This window comes from Leuresthes tenuis, unplaced genomic scaffold (assembly GCF_036924035.1).
Source record: "Leuresthes tenuis unplaced genomic scaffold, fLeuTen1.0.hap1 SCAF_16, whole genome shotgun sequence".
NCBI classification, from domain to species: domain Eukaryota; kingdom Metazoa; phylum Chordata; class Actinopteri; order Atheriniformes; family Atherinopsidae; genus Leuresthes; species Leuresthes tenuis.
The window spans coordinates 9,676,254-9,695,900 of record NW_027325370.1 but is presented as its reverse complement, the minus strand read 5'-3'; the positions used below and the strand labels follow the sequence as shown (position 1 = coordinate 9,695,900).

Below are 19,647 nucleotides of genomic sequence, written 5' to 3'. Positions count from 1 at the left end.
TAAAAAACTGTTTTCATCTCACGTCTCGATGGTCAAACAACCAGGTCACTGCTGCATGAACCTTTGCGTTCTTTCTCTCATTTCCTTTGATACTCTATCATCACCTTTTCTCTCCTCCTTATCACTGATTTGCTGAGGAGGCTCATAGTCATAGTCATCCCTCCACCATCACTCCTTCAGCTTAGGCCGGTGCTGTTTTTTTCTTTCATCTATTACACTATTACATTATCTATTTTCATCTTTAATTGATTGATCACTAGTTGAGCTGGAAGTTTCTGGCAGCATTCTTTTCAATATCACTTTGTGTTTTTGTTTAGGGAAAGAGCTCAAATCTGACAGTCCAGCTGCGCCGCAGAGTAAAGGCCTTTGATCCGTTTGGTTAGTTTTCACTGGGCTTTCGAGCTCCCTTATTTTTGTTATACGTATGTTACATATTCCTGAGAGCTGTGGCTGTATTTAGAGATCACACAACAGCAGTCTCATGAGGTTGGACATAGCAGATCTCCACAACCCTCTCAGCACAGTTGATTGCAGTCAGACTAACAGAAGAGTAGTCAGCAATATATAATAAAACTTGCAGAGAGATATGAAATTCAAGATTATCAAGATTATCTGGATACTGAGTGAATTCTGATAAGGACAAAACATTTTTCCAATAAAGTTCATATTTTTTTTTAGGTTTAATTTAGTGGATCTGCTCTTCGCAGTGGCAACCCAACATTGTGATGACAAGCAAAGTAAGAAAGTTAAATGAAAGGAATGAATCCACCGTGCAAATGTTTATATCCTGCCCACAAGCGGACTGAGTTTGTTACTTTTGGACCTTCTGAAGACAAGAATGTTGCTCTCTCTGCTGTTGCAAAAACACCAAATCCTGATGAGACAAACTAGCCACAAAAGTATGTATAAATATGATTAATTCCTTTCAGTTTGACAACTAACACTACTTGCATATCTGCCACAAAGCCCAACCCCCCCACGCACAATTATTAGGGCCCAGATAAAAACTAGGCCACAGTCACAGCATCACACAAGAATGCATAAGCTGGGGGAAAAGCCGTCTGGGCTGCGGCTGAACCCCATTTAGTTGAGAAATTAAATGTGGTTAAACAGTTTTCACTGGCTAACACCCATAACACTTTTTACCTCCATAGGATTCACGGTGATGGTGAGAGCCGAGTCGTCCCAGTCCATCTCGTTCTCCTTGCCGTTCTCCTGGTCTCTCATGGTGCGCTGGTGTGCAGCTCGGATGCGGAACACGCCCAGGATGATCATGAACACCAGGAAGCTAACGCACACCACAATGACGATGGTGGCAGCGCTGGGAACCACTGCAAGGAAGCAAACACAGCAACAATCACAAAGTGACAGGTTAGATCTGAACATTTGTTGCACACAAAAACCTTTTATAGTCTTATGGAGGAGAGATTAAAAAAAAGAAAGGGTATTTTAAGGGCTGCAAATCTAAGGTGTGCCAGTGCTTAGTGAGCTGCACATGAATGGCTTCAGCGGTGTCTTTCTTTAAATAGCTTTCCTTGTCAGCCACCAACCTGCTTTACTTCTCCCCATATTATCAGAAAGGGGCCTCCCTTGAACGGTGGTGAGCTTAGTGAGCCCGTCAGCCTAAAAGATTACAGAGGCTGCGGCATAAAAAAGCTTTTATTCTGAGCACCGCCTGTACAAATGTCACAGACCACGCTCAAGTGTAATCCCCAAACTTCTGCCATTAAAAAAACAAAACAAGGAAAACCACTTGAATTTCACGCATGTCCTACTTCTGCTTAATAGGCTGTAATCCATCTGCAGCGGCACAATCTTATTCTAACGCACAATTAAGAAGATTACAGGTTTGATTATGACATCTAGACTGAACACTAACAGATAACAGAACACACAGTAAGCTGAAAAGCTTGCAAAAATTCACCTTTTTTGTGTGAAACATCATAACCTGACATTGTTTAGCCTTCTAATAAACAATAACTGAAGAAGTCACCTGAGATCTTAAAATCTTTGGAATCTGCCACATTGTTTATTAAAAAAATGTTTTGTTTATATAAGGCACTGTGATCTATTCATGAAATGAAAGAGGTCAAATCCATCATCAGAACAAAACCTGTGGATGATGAGATCAGCACCATGTAGTAAGAACAATGTAGCTTTATAACTAGTGACTGGGCACATTCAGCCAGCATCTTTGTCATGCAAAACATTGACATTATATCAGGGGATGATGCCAACAAATACACTGTTTCTGTTATCCAACACAAAGCACAGATGTGGGAGGGGCGGTTTCTAAATCATATGAGGTTTCCTGGTAACACTAATCCCCAGCAAATAAGGCTTAAGACTGCAGACATGTTTCAGTAAAAAGGGTTTTATAGTCAAACAAAACAAAATTGAAAACTCCTGGTTTTTGGGAAGCAAAGAGGGACAAAAATTTTGTATTTGAGCCCAAACAGCTCATGTCAGGCTCACGTGTTTCTGTACCTGAGGCCTGATGAGCGTTCACCAAGTTGTGACCTGACAGATCCACAGAGGCGTGATGCACAGGGTTGATGAAGTTGGGCTGCATCATGGCGTTGTTGGCATGCTCCACAGGACTGGCTGTGTGAATCACATTTACCTGAAGGAAATAAAAAACACCTGATGTAAACTGTCCTCGTTGTATTGTGAGGGGACACAACACATCAGTAAGACCAGGACTTCAATGCAGCCCAGGATGGCTGCGACAAAGTGTCACAGTTCTGTGACGTAGCAGCTCGGACTTACCTCAACCTTGAAGTCATTGCTGATGTAGCGGCCGTTGAGCTCAGAGCAGACCAGCTTGAATTTCCTGTCAAAGAGAGCCTCCGTGTGCCAGTTCTTGTAGCGGATAAGGTGCAGGACCTGCTCATAGTTGGCCATGGTGTTCACACCTGAAAGGTTCAGGGTGGGTTGGTGTCAAACATAAACACAGCGATCGTCAGAGGACATTCAAACACCTCTCAGTATCAGAAGAAGAAGTTGTTAAAGAGGACTCAGAGATGCATTTGATGTTGAACTTGTGCTGGAAACTGACATCCAACTAAAGATAAGTAACCCTGGTTTTATATCCTTCTAGCTTCAGCGTGTCCAGTACAAATGATTACATGCTTTTTTTGTTATTTGCATGCAAAATGCCTTCTTAAACAAAGTTATTCTTTCAGGGAACTATCATTCTACTTCAAATGTTTAGGTGGTGTATTCTTAGCAGTGCTCTGTACCAGTAATGACGAGGCCAAGGTTAGATGAGCTCATCTCTAAGGCGCGCTGCTGCAGCAGGGTCGTGTCCACCTCCAGGCTCTCGTGCTCCCCGTCGAGCTCGTCTCCCACCACAGAGACTTCACATGTGTCCAAGTTGTGCATGATCTCCTCTGACACGACTGTCTCTTGGACTGAAATAAGCACGAATAAGAATCATCATCTGTTTACAAACCAAATTAAATATCTAGATGAGCAAAATCTGAAATCGCAGAGGCACCAAACTGTTCCCAGAATTCGGTTTATTTGGAGAAAACCCGTACAGCTCACATACAATTACCCTTTCACTGCACTCTTTAAGAGCAAATGCTTCTAACTTGCCTTCAATTTTAAGTCACAGCAGCGGAACAAATGTTAGCGATCTTGTTTCAGAGATTAATCACCTGCAAACCAAAGAATGGGAGCTGAGGGAAATAGAGAACTCATAAGAAACAGAAAGTCGAGTCATTTTCCCACATCATTAGGTATGGAAAATGAGCCAAGGTTATTAGAAAATATCACCCAAGAGAACAAGCTGGCATTTCATGCTCCAAAAGGCACGGGTCAAATTCTACAGTTACAGTAGCTTTAGACATTTATTGCCATTTATTTGTCATTTACTTCTGGTACCATTAATGGTTTTCATCTCAGAAAGCTGCACACTGTCGCTCTGAGAATGATGCAATCATACTGTACATTCGGTGGAAGGTCTTCCTTGTTTTCATTTTTCAGAAACTATGTACACTGCACCAGTCCAAAGTTTGGAAACCCTGAAATCAAGATCAAGTCTGTACCCTCTGTTTTCTTATGGGGGAAATTCATTTCTCTGGGACATAAAATGAGCTCTTTTGGACTGAGTGGAATCTCCTTTTAAATGACTCTTAATCATTTAGTGTGACATCTCTTGTTTGCAGCTTGTGTGAGGCGGGGCAGGCTAATACAGGTGACAGAAACAGATCTCTCTAAGCCCTTTTGTCCCATATGCCCTGCTGCTAACCACAGGACATCGTATCTCACTGTATCTGTGTCAACCTTAGAGCATGTCTATTGTGCCTCCTCTTCTTAACTCATATAGAAACCTAACAGATGGCACGGCTGGTCGCTGACCACTCCCAGAAATAAACAACTTATCTCTTCCGTCTCTCCCTCCCTGTTGCTTTGTCTGTTCAATCCCCTCATCGCTCAGGCATAATCCGCAAAATAACCAGCTACTGTATCTATACCCTGCTATCAGCTGCAGCTTTGCTGCCCATTCAGCATCTGACGTAATTCAATCGGGGGAACAAACGGAGCATTACTATCAACTACAAAAAACTAAAACTACACATGCAGATGAGTTTAGGAAGACATTCAGTCTATATCGCTCAGATAATGTCCAGACTATGAAATTGACTACACTGACAACAAAGAGCTTTAAAGCCTTGTTTTCAAATTCCATTCAACATTATAAGGGGTTACCTAAAGGTCTGATGTGAACATGTCTTACCCGTGGGGTCATCTTCAGCTCCCTCTGTAGCTTCAGACTCTGTGTCGGCCTCCACTTCCCGGGTGATGGTGCTCACAATGCGAAGCTCAGGGAACAGCGTCACTCCTTCCTGGCTCTCAAATTCGGCAGCGCTGCGGGCAAAGTGGTCAATGCCGCTCAGGCTGATTTTGGGCTCCTCCGGCTGCAGCACCATCACATAACCTTCGGCATCCGGCACCGTTACGCAGGCGTCCTCGTTGAAGCATCTGCGGAAGATTGAACAATTACCTAAAAAGCAGCACTTTTAAATCGATTTTCAATAAAGCTGCTGCGTCTCCTTTTGCGGAGACTAAATCCTAAATTCTGTTCCTTTGGTGACATTACAGTCTCTGAATATATTTACTGCTCTTCTGCTTGTCATTTTCAGACGCCACAACCGCTCAACTCTCATTTTCTTTCTTACTTGACCTCCATTTACCACAACAAACGACAAACCCACTGAATGTAAAAGGTGGATATAATTGGCAGGTAAGATGGTGGGACAGACGGGGCAGATAAGCATTCTTCTGCTACATACTTGACAGTGGTGGAGATGCGAAGGTGCCTGATGCCAGGGGTTGGGAACTGGCGAGAGTTCAAGTAGGAGATGTGCTGCATGACTTTGTCGAAGGCATCGATGTCATCTCCTTCCACGGTCAGAGAGGACTGGTTGGGGTTGAACTCCACCTGTGAGAGGAAAACAAGGTCCCACTATAAAAAACTATTCAATCACTCTTTATTCTTATTAAAGTTCCCTCATGAAGGTGACTTATGACAAGCTGAGAGCACTGCAGTGTTTGAGTTCCTTAATTTAAAGCACTAATATTCTCAGAGGCAGACTGCACGAGGCACTTTGCCACCCTCACCTTGACAGCCGAAGCTACCTCCTCAGGGAGCTGCACATCCAGTCCCTCTTTGCAGGTGTACAAACAGTCGATCACCTTCTTGTTCTCCAGCTTACCAGAGCGGATGATCAGCCCTGCGAGGTTCCCTCGGAAAAACTGAGCCATTCGGGCATTTCCGCCTGGTTACGTCAGGACAGGGAACGAGGAGAGGATAAACGGTGCACAGAAATTTAGTTACTTGAGAGTACATTCAACAGACTTCACCTTTTCAGGGCTGATAGTTCAAGCATGCTGGCATGAATGGAGTTCATGCAAGTTAGTATGTGTTCCCTTAGAAGGCCTGAGGCCCAGAGGACAAGGCAAGCAGATGATGGATGGGCTTATACATGCCTTCATGCAATAATGGGATGAACTACTGCTTTACAGAGGAAAAGAAATGACATCAACACATAAAATGAAACTCAAGGAGGGGATAATCTGAGATCAGTTTTAGTTGACTTAATTTCACAAAAACGACTATCTTGAGAACTGCAAAATGCTTAATTTACACTAAACTAATCTGTAACCCTGAGCAGTGATAATTGTGGTGGCGTTTCATCTTTCATCTTCATAATAAAACATAATGAGAGTAAGTTGGCATCTCTGTGGGGTTAATATCAAACTAACATCTCAAGGTGGCACAATCATCCAGAGAAGGGTGTTTGTTATCTGATATGCGGGAGTTGTTGCTTCCAACTTCAAGGTCGCACTCTGACAGAAAAGCCAGCCTGGCCAAAACAGCCGCAGCCAGTTCACAGCTCTCTGTACCGTGTCTATTTCTGCACTGCTGCTGTATCAGTGTGAATAAAAAGCAAAGCTTCTTGGCTGCTAAAGCTCGAAGAGCAATTAAATGGAGGATTAACAAAACACGGAGCAGCGCCTCATACCACTGACAAATACCTTCTCATGCTGGAAAAAGTACTGAAAAACAAAAGAAAATGTTGGTGCATCTAGAATGTTTTAGGATCATTCCAGTAAAATGGTATGAAGATGCAGTTAGCGTGGAGGGACATTGTGCACAAATGGACATATCTGAGGAGTTAGGGAAAGACTTGAGCAACCTGAGGTGGGCTCAGGGACTGTCTCAGTGTCATTGTCATGTCCTGAATTTTCTGCAAAGGACGGAAACGAGAGAGCAGGGAGAGACAGGAAGGAAGGTTGAGGAACTGTAGGAGATCCAGATGCTACATAAGAGGTCATGCTGCATCATTTGAGAATTCAAGGAAGCGTTAATAAAGTGTTGGCTAACTATGAAACAATATGCAGGCTGTATTTTACACAGGATCTACTTAAGAATAGCATTAGAATATATTTTACTATTCAACAATACAAAACAGCAAAATGTAACAAAGGCAGATACTCAGCCACACAAAAGAGAAACTAACACTTTTCCACATAATGAATATCCATCTCAGACAGTTTAATTTAATACATTTTAATTAAATACAACTTCAGGGTTTACCTTGCCAGCAGGCACCGACGGTGAGCTGGGTTTCGATCTTGGAGGTGTGCAGCGGGTAGTCCTCTGTAACCAGGAAGGGCTCAAAGGTGGTTCCATCCACAAACAAAGAAACAGTGGGGAACTCCACATTGAGCACATAGTGATGCCACTCTTTGTCACAAGCCTGTAAAGAGCACAACAAAGGAAATATTACGCTGAAGTCAGAGGTCTTTGCCGAGTATTTTGGATCACTGGCTATCTATCTCAAGTTGTACAGTCTTGGTTTTAGAAGCAGCTGACCTGGTCGAGTTTCCAGTGAAACTCCGCTGGTTTGTAGTTCTCTGCCTCCGATGGATCCTGGCGTAGGAGGAAGATCACTCTGCAGTTGTGGACGTAGAGGGAGTAGTGATGTCTGTTCATGTCTGCAGATAGAGAAGATCAGGATGAGGAACTCAAACCAACTGTAAAGTCTTACGAAGTGAATATCTGTAAGATGGCTGCTAAACATTTACACGGTGCCCCAGCTGCAAACCGAAACGGTAACATTTACTAATATCATTAAGTTCTAACTGAATAGAACAGCTTTATCTTATATAGAAAGTATAAGAAACAAAAGACCAAACAACACACACAGAGAATAGTAGAACATTTGAGGATTACTGCATTCAAAAGGGGCATCAAAGCACTTGAAAACCCAAATTAAACATGTAGAACTTTAAAAAAACATTCTCTCTGAAATATACAGAAAAAATGTTCTGTGCACCTCACAACTTGTGTTTCTTGTTCTTATGATTTACAACATGCCTTTACAGGCATTCAAACCAGCTTCACAGCTAATTCCCAAAGAATTCTTCTAAGAGTGGTCACATGGAAAAGCATATTTTTGTTGCCATCCTTTGTATGTGTCTGCCATGTCTATGTTTAAGGTGCAGTTCCCTGAGGGATGATTGAAGGCACCTGCATGAAGCTGAGGGTGCGGCTTATACAAGCGGATCTTTCCTCCGCCTTCTCTCTCTCTCTCTTTCTCAACTCCCTGGCACAAGATCCCATCCTTTGTTTGTGTTGCACTTCTTCTTGGTTGTAAATAAATGTTATTCTTTTTCATCATACTCAGTATGGTTTTCCTTATTAAGTTGTGACTTTGAGCTGGTCGTAACATGATGGGGGCTCGTCCGGGATTCACACGATATGCATGCTGCTTAATAGGAGGACAGTCGCCAACATCAATGTCATGATGTCACACAGTGGTTTGGTACATCTGAGAACAGTGGAGGATGACTTTCAATTAAATTGAGAATGTCATTCTTATCTGTCCCTGAAAGATGACAGAAGTAATTCTCCAAATCACCCAACACTTGCGAATTCGGCAGCCGAGCACACAGAACAGGAGCATCCTGCATCACTGGCTCATCATCCTGTTAAAGCTACAGGCAACACCTTAGCTGGAGGAGAGAGAACCGTTTCACTGAACCTGACAACATAGGGCTTAAGCATGTTCACATGACATACACGAGTCTTTCGTCTCCTGTCAGGAGTACGAATAACACAATCGCTTTCACTTACTTTCTTCTCAATCACATATGGCCCAGTAAACTTAGCTTGAAGCACTGAACCAGGAATTGGAAGAAAAACCAGGTTTAAAGCTGCGTTCAGTAGCACTCTTATCAAAGTGAGCCTTCATTTTAGATTGGGAGCCAGACAGTGCTTCTTTTGCTACCTCACAGGCATGATGAAGACGCTCTCTTGTATAACAACAACCAACGGCTCATGCGGTGGGCTCTAATGGCCCAGAATTTTAATATCGAGATCCGGCACAAGAAGGGGTGTGATAATGTTGTGGCCGATGCCCTCTCAGGTGTCACCTAGCATGTTGATGTTGACAGCATTCCTGTCATCTTAAGGGAAGGGGTGTTACATGTCACTGTATATTTGTGTTGCCATCCTTTGTATGTGTCTGCCATGTCTCTATGTTTAAGGTGCAGTTCCCTGAGGGATGATTGAGGGCACCTGCATGAAGCTGAGGGTGCGGCTTATATAAGCGGATCTTTCCTCCGCCCTCCCTCTCTCTCAACTCCCTGGCACAAGATCCCATCCTTTGTTTGTGTTGCACTTCTTTTTGGTTGTAAATAAATGTTATTCTTTTTCATCAAGTGAAAAAGATGAGCAAAAAAAAAATCAAACTTTCCGATTAATCATAATTATGCACTAAAGAATGAACGTAATCTTTTACTCCTGTTGGTTTCAGTGGTGCACCAAAATGTAACGGGTAACTTCCCAGAACAGCACACACTGCGCTGAATGGAGGTCACGAACAGAGTGCTGAGATCACGCGTATGAGAGCATCGCGCCCGGGGCACAGCCGTTCTGATGTAATCCCTCTTATATAAGCAAACGTGGTGAAGCTGATGAACCTCCACCCCCTCACTGACCACACCAGAGACTTCACAGTCAGTAAGATCAAGGAGCTTGTGAGTCCTCGCAGAGTTTATAACTACCGACAGAAACTGAGCGGTCAGGGAGCACTCAGCTGAGGTGAGAAAGAAAATATAAAAGAACGCGTTTCCATGTGTTTGCCAGCCAGCTGCACAGAACACTCCATATGTGCAACAGTAACGAGTACAAGCTGCAATAAGAACTGAACATAGATCTTTTAATTTCACAGTTGAACTGAGAGCCTCTCTTTTCTTAACAAGGTGTGATGATAAGTTACTGCATGATGTGGTAACGGCAGATTTGTTTATTAAACTGTTTCCTGTTAGATTTAAGCTATTATTGATGAAGTAAACACCCCCTGTGATGCAAACTGAACTAAAATACTTACTAATGGTCAACCCTGTATTGTTTTCGGGAAAGATTCGACCCCTCTCGAGAGTTAATACCTGTTTTGTCGGATTTGCAGAGGATGGTCTCCTTCTCGTGAGCCCCAGGACCGTGCCTCATCCACACAGAGATGGTGAATGGATCCTTCAGGCTGGTGCTCACCATACCATCGGGAACCTTAATGGCTTGAGTGCCATTGAACTCAAACACCTGGTCGCTGTCATGCCCGTTATCAGTGGGCAGTCCCAATGTCCAGTTGGCAGAGCTGCTGGGTGCAGGGAGGAGCTCCACGGTGCCGGAGCTGGCGCCTAAAGAACCAAGATGACAGACACAAAAAAAACTTTGATTTATCAGAAAGAACTCTGATTTCGAGCGCTCATCGTAACCATTTCCGGTGGGGCGTTTACTGACCACACAACTTGTGCAGCGACTTCTCAGAGTAGGTATCGCGGTCACAGCCTTTTCCAATGTGGTTGGTTTCCAGTTCAATACTGGCACGGATGGAGGTGATTGGCTCATCGCAGGTCTCCAAGTGCATGCTGGGGAAAAGGGCCATGCTACCTGTGCCAGGCTCATATTCAATCCTCTTATTGAAGCCTGAAAAATAAAGGATGTCAATCAAAACAGTGTCAACAGAAGGTGAGCGTTAAATGGAGGACTTAGAATAGTTATTATTCGTTTCAGTTCTTTCTGCTGTGATAAAGACCGCATGGCTTAAAGTCAATAACCCTTTTGACAGTCCCAGTCTGAATGGACCGCACCAGTGGGTCAACACAGACACGCCTAAACAAGCTGGTGAGCAACAGCAAGAACAGAGCAGCTTTTCTGATACCTTGCCAGCTGGGTTTGCAGGTGGGCTTGACGCTGATCTTGACCACCACGTCCTCAGAGGCTCGGTTCTTTCCACAGTCGTAGGCCGTCACCGTCAACTTGTACATGTGCTCTTTGCCGTAGCTCAGTTTCTCTGTGTTCTTGATGAAGCCTTTATTGAAGCGAGAAACAAAAATAAGGCAATCTAAGTACCTGGGACAGTTGAAAACGGGAACATGTGCATGATGAAAATGTCGACAGGAATAAAGACCTTTTAAATCAACAGGTAAAAAAAAGGCAAGTCTTAGATAAAGCATAAAGAACTGCCACTGAGAAAAACACGACTGCCGTCTCTCAGGGCTCCATCACAACATTCTCATCTGATCTCTATCCTCGACATACTACAATGAGAGTTCATACTGAGTCCGATTAACATGCAATGATTCAAAGACGGAGATGGAAAAATTGCTGACCAAAGATCAGATCCCATCTCAGCCTCTTTTATTTCCACCTCAAACACCGATTAACTGTCCCAATCAACATCACGTATCACCATATCGATTAACCTCTTTGTACTACCACCTGCACTTCATTCCTCTTAAAGGCGACCGTGCATCATTTTGGTTGGATCTGATGTATCTTAGCTGGATCTGTATTCCAAGATGTAAGTGATATTACTAGAAAACAATGACAGCATTGTCTTGCAAGCCAGCAAGCTGCTGTGAATTCTAAGTGACAGGCTGGTGGCATCATTGTTTGCACAGATCAATAAACAACGTGATGTCTGTCAATATAATCCTGGATCTTTGGTCCGCGCTGCAGCAAGGACATCATGCGAAGCTCTTTACCGTCTTTGTCGATGGTGAACGGCACATCGGGAGTCACGATCTCGTAGCTGCAGATTTGGCTGAACTGGAATGAGCAGTCGGCATCCACCGCCTCCACCTTCATGATGCTGTCGTATTTCTTTCCCTCAATAACAGTGGCTTTGTAGGTCTTCTCCTTGAACACTGGCGAATACTCGTTGATGTCGTTCACCTGGATGTGGACAGTCGCCCTGAGACACGACACAGTGCTGTCAGCTGGATATTCAACAATGAGGGAATCAACGGGAGCATTTTCCTAAAGGGCAAACGTCTTGTTGCCACATTCGATTTTTACAGAGAAAAAAAGAGCTTTCTCATTGTTGATGTCACACAAGGACTTTGGTTCAAACAAACAAACTGTACATTGTTGCTTCGAGTGTGTGCTCACATGGTTTTATCCTCCTGAGATAAGATACACCCCTGCTATCCCAAATCAGGACATATTTCCTTCTCAAAAACTACTTCCTGATTAAAGGCAGGTCTTACATTTTTTGTCCTACCGATCAGGTCCTACCTGTCATAAGAAATACAAAGAAAAATCAAAGCTCAGCTCTACAGAGGTCATTACAACCAGTAGGAAGAGACGAGTAAACGTGAGTGGGAAGTCAAGCACCACTGTATCCATTTATTTTATGTGTTGATTATTAGCATTATAAGCCCGGATGGGTGTTATTAGGCCTGCAATCCGATCATTTAATGAATCAATTGTTTAGCTAACAGAAAGTCAGATAACAGCGACATTTCCTACAGTTCAAAGCATCTTGTTATACGTCTTGTTTACAGGTATAGCCCACGTACAAAATGTCATAAGTAATGACAAACAACAGGTATTTTGTGGTCTTCATATCGTTCACTATTTTTTTTTTTTTAGAGCATTTGTTCATTAGCTATTCCTTTTTTAAACCAACATAAATCCTCATGGGCTAACAGATGGCAGGTAAATATATGACTCAACAGGGAGTCACATTTGGGTACGTTTAGACAGTCCTGGATATGAAAGTACACTGAATTATACCACAGGAAGGAGGTAAAGTAGGGACAACCAACTTTATTATTTGCCATTTTCAAATAAGCGTGACAAAGTGAAGTGAACCCAATAAGACCAGATCAGATGAGGTTGACTCACTTGTGGGATTTTTTCATGTTGGCACCATCAGGACCCTCTCCGCAGTCATAAGCTTGGATGGTGAAGGTGTGCTCCTTCTGTAGCTCGCAGTCCAGCTTGTCCTTGGCTTTGATAACCCCCTCGCCAGTGGACTTGTCCAGGACCACTGCCTCGAAGGGAACATTCTGCCCATGGATCCTGAAGCCGCAAATCTCACCTGAACACGTTGAGAGTGAAAACATAGCTTGCTCAGAACAACCGAACGAGGCTGTGAGATTTCAAATGAGAAAATAAGTATGCTTACTGAAACGAAACGACAAAAGAAGAAAAAAAACAAATACATCCAAGCAAAAGAATGAATTAATAAACATCAGCCACAGAATTTGGGAGCCGGGGAGTTGTAGACTGAGGTGCATGGTGTCTGTGGAGGAAGCCCAAACCAACTGTCATATGGGTGAGTAGTTGGGAGAGGATGTGGGATATTTACGGTAGTATTAGTGAATTTTACAAGCCACTTGAAAACGGTGCATCCATTCATGCAGGCAGAAACTGAAAATTTGTGGACAGGCATTTCACAGGAGTACTCATTATATTTCAAATCAAACTTGATAAACCAAGCTCAGAACTAAGTACACAGAGACCAGCGTTAAAATGAGGATTGTTAAAGATACAACTTCTGTTACCATAACAAATAAAAAAACAGAAATAGAATTTGAAATATTAGCAACAGAGGGCGCTGTGAGGAGGTGGCGCGGCACCAATTCAGCCATCAAACCCCCCCCCCCAAATCTGTGAAAGAAATCAAACCTACGCCAACACTTTCTATAGTAGTTTTTTGCACAATTGAAGAAAGTCTTCCTGTGTAATTTTGCCCGCCTCTCACCCAAAACTACTGCAAAATGAGTCCAAAGAAAATCATGAAATCATAGAGAACCAAACCAGTACAAGAAGAGTATTCAAACAAAAAGCACTGGATGAGAACTGGGGTTAGAAATATCAGCTTGCTTGACATCCACATCAAATGACAACTGCAGCCATGCTAATGGTAGAGATTAGTGGCAAAGAATTAAACCAAGAGACCCAACTGAGGCAGAGATGCAAGAACAGAAACTTTGCAGCAAAGAGAGTTTGCATTAGTTAACAATCTCAGCAATCTAATTTGAAGTCTACAGGAGTCCCTCTAAGTGCACAGATGTTTTACAGGCCTGAGAGAGGCACCGGAAGGAGCATGCGTGGTGCCTTTAGGGTGTTCACATTTACAGAACAGCCATCTTCTGGAAATTCAAATTCGAGAGCAGATTCACGCTCCAATTTTCATGAGGCTAAAAAATTCCGCTCACGCAGGCTTTTAGGTTTAACTTCATAATTAATTGTGTTAAAACGCCAACTTAGTTTCAATGTTTTTTTTTAATTGAAGGTGCTAAGAACTCCTGTTTTTGAGCAGCTTTCTGTTTCCAGGTGACAGCTGAAAAACTGTTAGGGTCTGCAAACTGCAATGGATGTCTCATGCACAGATATTTCTAAGAACAGTCAGCCCCACATCACACTTTTCATCCAGCTGTTGGAACTCCAAAAAATCCAAGGTGAGAGAAAACAGAGGGTTGAGAAAAACCGAATGGGGTGGGGGGGGATTACAGAGCATGGCAGGAGTTTCTGTGTAAAAGTGTGGATGCTGCTTTTGCGTTAGTGGGTTAATAGTAACAACTAAGCACAAGGCAGAAGAAAAAGCCCAAGATCACCTTCTTCAGTGAGGGTCACCTCAAAACTCTCTACAGGGAAGGAGAGAAGATAAACCCAGACAAGAGAAGAGTTAGCAGCTCAGAGAAGACACATAGAGGACAAAGAGAGACATACTGGAGCTGGAGCCGTACAAAAGCTCCATTAGAAGAATTCATAAGCAGGTTTTCAGGTCAGTTGATAAAATAAAAGGAAGCCGTCCTCTCAGAGGATGTACCTGGTTGCAGATGGATGGTGTGACGCTGAAATGACACAACATCAAAGTGCAACCAAAGACTAAATCTCACTTTCGTAGGCACAGCATGCTTTGGAGGAGTGTCCTTCAACATCTTTTTGTTGATCAACTCACATTTTGCTGAAGATTTGTTCAGATAGTAAAAAAAAAAAGTAATTTTAAAACACTTATCTATTGAAATGAGAAAACAACCAAATTACTCCTTTTCTGCTTAGCGGCCGGTTTTAAATCTCTTTCACGGCCTCAGAAAGGTCTGAACTGACCACTTAATTTTTACCTTCTCAACAATCAGGAATAGATTTCACATTAGGAAGAACGAGCAGGCACAGCTAATGGATGAATGTCACGTCGGGGAGCTGCAGTTCAGACCCATCACACAGTAGGAGTTATGGCCTCTGTGGTCAAGGCAGCTCTAATTATCAGCTCACACCAGAGATTTAGGAATTCCTGAGCTTTTCATTAGACTCAAAGGGCCTCTAAGCATGTTTTTGCAATGACATGTTCATCTTCGGTGATGCCAACTATAAATACAATGAAATAATCAGCTGAATATTCATCTATCTATCATTCCTCTGAAGGGAAGATTAGACTAGAATTATCCCTGCTTTATGTTCCTCTCTTGTGTTAGAGCACAGTCATCCATGACCACTGTGCTCATTGGGCTCAAGAGCTTTGGTTTCAAACACTTCAGCTTCAATCACCCTGAATTCACTACAAATATATATTCACTCACACAAAGATACACTTGATGCCAGCTTCATGGTGCATCAGCCTTATACATGCATTAACTTACATAGCAACTGATCTATGGTAAAGATTCCCCTATTTCCACTGATCTGACTGAAAGGCCTGTGATTGGGCCTCTGAATGGCCTGTAGGGTCAGCTTAACGGTGAACCCTCTTAGTTGGCACAGATGGGACCAACTAGAGGGAATCTGGCATGACAGAGCGGCTCACCCCCACTGCCACGTGAAGCTTGCTCTGTCTCAAGAGAGAGCAAGTTCACAGGGACACACAGTCCATTTGCAAACCTGCTCATCAAAAGAGGAGCCCCTTCTGAAAGAATTGGGAGCACCGTGCTTTCTATTCAGCGCTAATTCACTGTGAAAGGAGCCATTCTGGAGCCTCTTGTTGATGCCGTTCACCTTTAAAACTGCAGTCATATTTAACCAAATCTTATAAAGAATAACACTTTTGGCTTCTCCTGTGGGTGACATGTGGAAGCTAAAGCCTCGCAGTTTAAATCAGGAGTAGTAATCCCCGAGATTAAAATATAAAGTGCGGCGAGAGCGGCACAGACAAGATCACACAACTCGTGTGATGTGAAACGGTGGGAAATCATTCGCAGTGCCGTGGTGCTTTGAATCGTGGCCAAAGTCAATTCCCACTTGATTCAAAGGGAAAGAAAACCAAGGCTAATGCTGCCTCCGTACATAAAACACTTTAATTGTGCCTCTGCACTGAGTTGGAAGGGAAAGAAAAGTTGAAAAGGTGTTTTGATCTGATTATCAAAAGGGCCAGTCTGGAGGATATGGCAGCCAGCTGTCCGTCATGAAAGGCAAGCCATAAAAATCTATGGTTTAGAATGCCTTTATATAACACATGTGCAACCAGAAGCTATAGACATAAATAAGGAAACAAAGTAAGATTTATACATATATATATATATAGTTGATCTCATATGTGAGCTTTATCACAGGAAGAATTAAGAGATATACATAATAAAATGCACTACAGGGAGCAAGACCTTCATACATTAATCATGATGCATTTGTGATTTCAAAGCATGATGCTCAGAATACATTAGAGGTTCTACTTCCATACTAACTACAGATGTCTTTCTATTTCATTCGATAAGAATAATTAATTTGGCTTATACATAATTTATTAGCAAGCAGATCATGCATCTTTAAAAGTACACGTCAATGCCCTTGAAACATCTATGAAATGCACATCATTCATGCACTTGTTCTGCATCCATCACGTGTCACGCAGTTTCAAAGCTTCTAGGTGTGTGGTGTCGATTCCATTTTCTCTTTCATTCTTGCATGAAATGACCACAGAGTCATTTCCACCGCAGTCTTTCTGACCACCGATCGGTGAAGGAACAGCGGCGACACGAAACCTTCTGTCTCACCTGCGTAGCGTAAAGGAGCATCCTTGTCTAGCGCAATTAGAGGAGGGTCCAGAAGAACTTTATCGTCATTTTCCGTCACGATCCCGTGATACGTCGTCTCGATCCAAGGTTTGTGCTTATTGACTGTGAGAAACAGAGAGAGAAAATGTCAGTCTCTAACAAAAACATGTCTCATCACGTCAGTTTTATCCCGAGATACAAATGTGTTGATGGTAACTTCACTGAAAAAGGAATTCACACATTTTGATTTGGTTTTTAATGATCTCACTTCATACGTTTGCTCACATTGCTGGTCTGATTCTTATCTGTGCCCTCCCCCACATGCAGTGCTAATAAATTTTTAATGAGGTTTGGGATGCGCTTAATGTTATTTTTAGAAACAGCACATAAAATGAAGAGATAACCTCCAGCAGGAGCAGGCTGCCATGAGCCAATGACGACCATCTCTGCAGAGCCGAGATGGCGTAGCATTTAAGAGGAATAAAAACCATGTGCTCCACCTTCAAGGCAATTTCACCATAGCACTTTCTATAACTGCAGTGGTGCACGAGACAGATCCACAGTTTACATCAGTGGTAATGCAAGGATGATAAAGTATCTGGCTGTCATCCTCAGGACACATGCTGTGTGCTCATTGGACGGGGAAGTGTCCCAGCTGCAGACGGGACCCTGTTGCAGCTGGCGGCAGCAGCAGAAAAAGCTGCGGTGAGTGACGGCACTGATGAGGGAGAAATGCGGGTCTCTTACAGCCAATATGCGCTCAGTGCAGAGCGAGAGGGGCTGATGGCATTCCTGAGCCGCTGATCTGGAAAGGCGACGCTAACTCTGGCCGACAGGCGGGACACTAAACTCAGTCTGCATCCCTCTTCAACTGCGTTTTTGGAATGATGGTTTTAGTTTGAGCACAAAATCACAGTAAGAAATCTTTACTTTGAGCAAGACCTGTTTACAGCAAGTCTTTTCTAATAAAAGAAAAAAAATGACTTTTTTAAACTGCTGAAGATTCTTCATTCAGATGCTCAACAAGCAGCGTTAGCTGCTCTGATTGATTGATTAATTGAGGCCTGACCATCCACAGAAGCTAACAGGTGCTCATAATGACCTGCTGATATCGCCTCAACAGGACATCGACCACGGCACCATAAACTTTACCGAATGTTAACTCAGGAAACTGTTGGTGACAAGGTTATGTTTCAATCATTTAAACACATTTGCCACAGGCTATATGAGAGCTGATGAACTGATACAAATGCTACATTTGAGTTATCAAAGTACAGATGAATTGACCTCAGCACATAGATTTTCACACATTAAACATCAAAACACCTGCTCCATTTAGAAAGAGCACCACAGCACAAGGCTGCAATTATATAAAAGCCTCTCAGTGAGGTTAGTTCTTCTAGGATCTACTTTGTTATGATGCCACTGAAAACACTGTTGTGGATATTTTAGCTCCTGATTACAAGAGGAACTGGGATGTGAAGAAAGAGGCCTGTACTTGCAGTCTTTGCTGGTCACAGCATGGATGTTTTGGCATGGGAGCACACACGTGTGTTTAAAAAAAAGTGTCTCATAAAAAGGCAGCCAATCCATCGATCCACTGAGCTGTCGTTCAAAGAATGCTGTTTGCACACGTGGGCTCCGATTATGTCACAGAGAGGTCACCAAAACAAGCTTGTATTTGCATTTTCAGCTGCACCGAAAGCTCCTTACATGTCAGTTCGCTATGACTCACACAATAAATCCAGAGTTAATGGCAGCGAGGCAACATTCCCACTGTGAGCCTCAAAAGAACAATCCGCACAGTAGTATGTTTTTTGCTGTGGGATTAAATCATCCATCGCGCTTTTATGTTGCAGAAACAGTCGGCATCGCACGTTCATCAACTCACCAGAGGATGCCTGATGGTCCGTAAAGCACTTTATGAGCTTCAAAGACCAAACAGAAGAAATTAAAACCCCACAAAAAAAGCATAAAGGAATAATAGAAATGTTTTCAGATTACATGGAAAGAAACCCCTCGGCTAAATCCAATTTCAGCGAAGCTAATGACTGCATTTGTATCGTCACATAATTAAGTGTAATTCTCAGCGATTACACAGTCAAGTCTAAATAAATTACAACCTAATTGCAAGGGATTGGTGAGATGTGGGCGCCCCAGTGAACTGGTGGTATAATCCAGATAATAGTGCTAATAGAGATATCCACTCACCAAAGGAAAGTGCAACTATTTAGCATTTTCAAATGTGTATTACAACACAGGAGCTGTCCAGGAAAATGGGTGGATGCATGGATTCCAACACACTCTTAGTAACAAATAACATCATCGCACTGGCTGCAGAATCAGAAGACAAAAATAAGTTCCGACTGGAAGCTTTGCTCAGAAAGCACGACTAACACGGCTGAGTGTAGCAGGTGGGCCTCAGCTTACATGCTGTGGGACAATTCTTCTGCATAAATCATACATTTGGCACAGACATAACAAGGAATTGAGCAGAGAAAGATGGAGTAACGTCCACAAAAGATCCCCAAACACATGGCATGCCTGCAAAATTGACTCCAAAAGTTCCACTTTGAAACAGGCCTTCATCAGACTAAAATGAGTGAAATTGGTTAAATCCTGCCCTGCTGCAGAAGCAGTGCTTAATGTGAAGACGTGGACGTGCTTGCTGCTAATTCAGGGTTGATCAAGCCCAATAAATCACTTTGCTGAGTGTCTTTAGACAGCTTGCTGGACCAGACCGCCACAATAATCTGCTTTAGCTTCTACAGAGTCACTGTTAAACTAGCTGGGTCACATGTTGGCCTCACACTTGTCCACGAGTCTTTTGTGGCCTTCAGCTCCCTGGTG

General features: G+C 43.0%; 1 protein-coding gene across 4 annotated transcripts in view; it reads right to left on the bottom strand.

The window, feature by feature from the left end:
- The window catches only part of clstn1 (calsyntenin 1), a 31,601-nt gene that overhangs the window by 3,613 nt on the left and 8,341 nt on the right, over positions 1–19,647 (bottom strand). Inside the window, exons 2-18 of one of the 4 annotated variants that reach the window (XM_072367252.1) lie at positions 16,798–16,920; positions 14,428–14,457; positions 12,710–12,905; positions 11,566–11,774; positions 10,740–10,889; positions 10,319–10,504; positions 9,967–10,215; positions 7,388–7,509; positions 7,109–7,271; positions 6,708–6,758; positions 5,629–5,786; positions 5,301–5,449; positions 4,745–4,989; positions 3,243–3,413; positions 2,770–2,915; positions 2,488–2,623; positions 1,147–1,331 (exon numbers count right to left, since the gene is read on the bottom strand). In XM_072367252.1, coding sequence (XP_072223353.1) covers positions 1,147–1,331; positions 2,488–2,623; positions 2,770–2,915; positions 3,243–3,413; positions 4,745–4,989; positions 5,301–5,449; positions 5,629–5,786; positions 6,708–6,758; positions 7,109–7,271; positions 7,388–7,509; positions 9,967–10,215; positions 10,319–10,504; positions 10,740–10,889; positions 11,566–11,774; positions 12,710–12,905; positions 14,428–14,457; positions 16,798–16,920 — 2,669 coding nt within the window. The remainder of the gene's footprint in view (positions 1–1,146; positions 1,332–2,487; positions 2,624–2,769; positions 2,916–3,242; positions 3,414–4,744; positions 4,990–5,300; positions 5,450–5,628; positions 5,787–6,707; positions 6,759–7,108; positions 7,272–7,387; positions 7,510–9,966; positions 10,216–10,318; positions 10,505–10,739; positions 10,890–11,565; positions 11,775–12,709; positions 12,906–14,427; positions 14,458–16,797; positions 16,921–19,647) is intronic. The other 3 variants (XM_072367254.1, XM_072367253.1, XM_072367255.1) reach the window with 3 other exon arrangements.